The 5,075-nt window shown below is 33.7% G+C and overlaps 1 protein-coding gene across 7 annotated transcripts in view; it reads right to left on the bottom strand.

Moving 5' to 3' along the window:
- The window catches only part of LOC108738411 (myelin transcription factor 1), a 225,967-nt gene that overhangs the window by 60,919 nt on the left and 159,973 nt on the right, over positions 1 to 5,075 (bottom strand). For all 7 annotated transcript variants that reach the window (XR_003231521.1, XM_025976579.1, XM_025976580.1 and 4 more), the window contains exon 4: positions 2,759 to 2,811. Coding sequence is in view for 6 of the 7 variants with exons in the window: in XM_025976579.1 (XP_025832364.1) it covers positions 2,759 to 2,811 (53 nt within the window). In the remaining variant the exon portion in view is untranslated. The remainder of the gene's footprint in view (positions 1 to 2,758; positions 2,812 to 5,075) is intronic.

Genomic DNA, 5,075 nt, shown 5'->3' with positions numbered 1-5,075 from the left:
TCTGTTATGTAGAATGACCGAAAATCAATGAAAAAATTTTTGGAGCGATTTTGGTATCGAGCCCCAGTTCTGGACAATTACCAAAAAATGTAAGATCAAGGCAATTTTTACCCATCATTACATAGGACCATCATATAATAGAAAAACGTTTAATCCTGTATTACAAAGGGGCAGTGCGTTGTGTCATTTGATTGATTCAACGAAAACTAAAGTCAATCTTTTCCTTTTAATCGCGTTATAAAACAGCAACAAAAAATACAAAAAAGGGCTGAAATTGACGGAAGTGTCGAGAATCCTCTATTATTCGAATTATTGCGATCGTAAATGCCTTCGCAACTTGCTAAGTTGCTATAAAATTCCGCCGAATGGGCTGATGATCCAACGACTTGACAACATCAGTGTGCTCGTCGTTATTGCCAGTTTATATTGGCCGATTAAATTTGTCAAGTATCATCATCAAGTTACTACTTTGGGTTGTACTTGTCCACAACAACTTGCCCGTACCGTAAGCAGTCAGTAAAACATCTGCGACTCAACAATATCGTAAGAATTTTATGAACCGATGCTTTATAGAACACAGCATACTAAACTTTACATTGTGGACAAAGAGCATTCGTACAATTCACAAAACAAATACCAAAAACCAGAAAGACAGATGTCATCACCACAGGATCTTCAGTCCGAAGACAAGACTGGTTGGACATGCGTCTCCACTTTATCCTAACATGAGCCAAACCTCGTATTTTCCTAACACTCACCCATCAAGTCTCAGAATTATCTGCAGACCTATATCATTGATGTAGCAACATTTAGTATCCATCCATCAGAAGCTATTTAATAATTTCTAGCACTTACTCTTCAACTGGCCGAGGTTTAGGCCCTTTATAAGAAATTTTACTTCAAAATTGAGCCCGCTACCAACAAATGGTTACGAATTCAAAGCACTCCTGGTATTTAATAATCGTTTTTTGCCAGTTGATAATGTAAAATGCGTATTTATCTCAAGGGGAGCCCTTGAAATTCCAGAAAAGAACTACATGTCACGGGTAATCCCCAATATCTCGTAATTAAAGTATTAATTGTTTACCGTTTTTTTTTCGTTCTCCTATCCTAGAATTCGCCACTGACTTACGTACATTGTCTATTTTTATATTTTATATTTATTTCAATACGATTTAGTTATAAATTAATCTACACTGTATCAGTTTATGGATTGTGGAGTGCGAATGAGTTTTATTTGCCGTATTTTCTTAACTAAGTAGTTTTTACACATCATCATTGCCTGTGGTACCATCGAAGAAAACATGTCTGACCATTTGTTATTATAATTTGTTATTTGACACCACCTATAAATAATGCAATTTTCTTTAACATTGCAACATTTAAAATTAGTCAAAATTAGTGGACAGTTCTTTAAGTTTCCGTGCTGGGCAAAGCAAACTAACTTTGGAAATCGATAAAAGGCTAGCTAATTTATTATTTAACACTCTATATAGATGAAATACTAGTAAGTCCTAATATTTTCTTGTTGACTCTAATGTGTAAACAATGAGTCTTTTTGATATAAGATTATTATTTTCATGACTCTCCTTCTTTATTATAATACCAAATAACGAACAAATTAATGTTGAACTCCCTCTAACTCTTCATATTGACTTTGGGTTAAGGAATTACATGCAACTGATGCATACACTAGTTTACTTTTTACATTTAAAAGTTATGACAATAATTATTTATGTCTGGGACATACAACAATATCTCACTAACAAATTGATCAGTTTATGGTCACAAAAACTAGTTCGATTCCAAGTTTAAGAACATTTTTGCAATAAACAATCAATATACAAACGATTTTTTGGGATTTCCGCAATAAGTAATTGACAAAATTAATCGTTCCGCGGCTCAAATTAAAGGTTTTTAATTTCTCTAGAAATTTTATTTGAAACTTGTCTTACTAAAAAGCATACATTGCCTTCTAGATGGTTTTTGCTAACTTTGGACCTTCCCCTGTTGTAACGCACAGTTTTTCAAAGTTTAAAAATTTTAACTTACCCCCTCTCCCTACAAGGAACAACTCCCGTCTGGTAACAAACAAATTTATGTCGGGAAAATTCTCTATCGGCTGATGACTAATTACTATTATCTAATATTTTTAAACTCATTGGTGTGGTAAAAAACCCAAGCCCATAATATTTTCTACATATGGTTATATTTTATAATTTTATGGTTTATTTCAAATTTTCGAAGATGCTGTTAATAATTTCTTTTTTTTAAGATTGTAATGCTACATTAATTACTATTGATTTTATTCCAGTTACTTATTTCGAAAAAAAAAAAAACTAGTAGATTAGTAGTAAAATCGCTAGGTTTCATTTAAACCATTTCCCTAACATATTTATTTTTAATCCTCAGGCTTTCCTATTTATGATTATACCAAAATGTTCTTTTGGCTCTTGATCAGAATGCACATTTATCATAAGAGAAAATCGCTATAATTCCAAAACGAAATTACATTATCGTTACCCCATTGTAATAATTGTTTACAGTTATATATATACTTGATTTGAATTATTATTTATCTGTTTCGATGAAAAATAAAAACCTGTTAGACACTAACTGCTGAGATTTATTTAGGCCGTTTAATAGGACTGAAAGTTTTGAAAATGTCCCTTTTTGTATGTCGTTTATTTGGGCGGTCGTGCGGTCAAGAATAAGAGCCGAATCAAAAGTGGAATGCTTAAAAGTGGTCACTACTTACTTTTGTTCGGCGATTCCAGCAGCTCTTCTGATCCCTTGCCGTCGGTCCTCCACCTGGAATAAAACAGACCACATCAAGGAGATGAAAATTTCAAAAGCGTTTCGTAAAAGGGAAAAGAGGCAGGAAAAAGACATCAAAACGTAGACCTAAAATATGACAGCTGCCCTACATATTTACGGACAACTTTTAAAGAAAATAATACGTATAAAATATAGCAGGTATATAGTTAAAATAAACGGAAATTTAACTAAATAACATCACCCAAATATATTAGCACTTATTTAAGTAACTAGTCTGGAATAAAACTATCGCATTTACTTTCTTCTTTCAACTTACTAACTAGACTAGCGCGGTTGCTGACAGAACGCCTACTTTTACCCACGACAGACGCTGTAGCGAGTATCGCAAACATAGAAAAGAGATGTCAGGTAAGAATTGCAGCGGACACTAATAATGAAAAAGGAATAAAATTACACCAAGTAATGTGTAACAAAAAAAGATGCAGACATGCAGAATTTTAACACGTTGTCAGCATCGTAAAGCATCAGAAAGTTCAATATTCTCAGAAATTTAGGAAAGTAAAGACACTTGATTAAGGATATAATTCCAAACAGGAAGTTAAAAAGCCGACCTTGACCTTATGCGTATCTAAGCAACCCCGAACTGCTGCACCGCTTACTATTATTCGGTTATCTCTTTTCATTTTTTCTGTATTACTCATGATGCATTTCCTGATTTAACAAGGACGATTTCTGGTCATTTCTGAGGGTTCAATGATTATATTTGAGCTTGTATAATTTTTAACACCTGCCCCATCTTCCGCCCCCTGATCTCCTCACCCATCTCTTCCTTACAGTTTACAACTGTGATCTGATAAAGTCATAAAAAACTGTCTCTCCCTCCTTCTAATTATTCTATTGTGTAGAATGACTGGAAATCGATGAAAAAATTTTTGGAGCGATTTTGGTTTGGAGCCCCAATTCTGGATAATTACCATAATCTTTAATCTGCTTCTGTCTTCACTTTGTCTGTTTCATTTGTCACTTTCCAATAATCTTTCCTAAAATGAGGCTAAAGAAGAGCTTNAACCGTTCGCGAGCATAGAAGTGACTTCTTTTTATTAAAGGCGACACGACCCTGCGCTATCCTCTACTTTATATCCCTACTACTCCCTCCGTCCTGACTTATCTGACTTCCTAGGTATCTAAAATCAGCCACTTCTTCTAATTTTTCGTCTCCTATCTTTATATTCGCCCTTTTCCTACTTTTTCTTCCCTTGCATACCAGCATTTTAGTTTTACTTATATTTATTTTCATACAGTACTGATCTGTCAGTACCGCTCTAAAAGTAAACCAGTGAAAAATTGTAAATATTCCTAGTGAACCAAATACTCATTGACGAATCGAATTTTGCCAATTTTTAAAAATCAATCCTTAAAGGGTTAAATTGAAGTTGCTGGGTTTGTATTTGAAATGGCGACATGGCAGAAAATTAAAATTTGCATAGGGGTGAATGTTGGTTAAAAGAGTTTATGGAGAGTTTATTATTTTCACTGACAAAATTGAGACAGGGAATGTAAGTAGTTAATTTCGGAGACGCGATTTAGTTTCGGAATTTTGCAAAAATATACGGTCCAGTTGCGTCGAATGGGCCAAAAGGGCTGGAAAAAATCCGAACTAAGTCGTGTAAATAAACGTGTACTCGTATAAACTCAGGCGCGAGTGAGTTGAATGAATGTCGTCGAAAAGAAGCTTGTTTACAAGATTTTTTGATTTTCATTCGGCACGAACGATTCTTTAATTATAACGCCGATTTCGAGGGGAGATTTGCTCGTTATAACGAACGCTTTCCGCTCCTCTGTGTTTGATGCGAAGAAACGAAAACTTTTAATGGCCTGAAGAATATTAGCATTTGCAATAATGAATTCCTACATAAGCGCTTTCCTTATTACAACATTCATGTTCATAATAATGTTATTCACGGCCGGAAAAATGCACCGTTACTTATTTTTCTATTTCATTTTGTTTTATTTTTATTTTTCGCTCTCTGCTACTGGGAGAGATATCTTAGAATGACATGAACTTCTAGATTCGCGACAGGAAGGCTTTATCGCATTCATATTGTAATGTTCGTGGGTTTAACAAATTAAATTTTAAGAAGAAAACTATTTATTTACACTAATTACTATTAAACTTAAAAACACTATTAAATTATTACTAAACTTCGGTAATTATTCTATTTATTTACACTACTGTTACTATTCACTGTTCTATTTATTTCACTTCTATCACTGTCAATTTATCTCTTGATTCACTT

This window comes from Agrilus planipennis, unplaced genomic scaffold, assembly GCF_000699045.2.
Source record: "Agrilus planipennis isolate EAB-ADULT unplaced genomic scaffold, Apla_2.0 scaffold196, whole genome shotgun sequence".
Lineage (NCBI taxonomy): Eukaryota > Metazoa > Arthropoda > Insecta > Coleoptera > Buprestidae > Agrilus > Agrilus planipennis.
The sequence above is the reverse complement of the archived record's forward strand: the minus strand, read 5'-3'. Positions and strand labels throughout refer to the sequence as shown.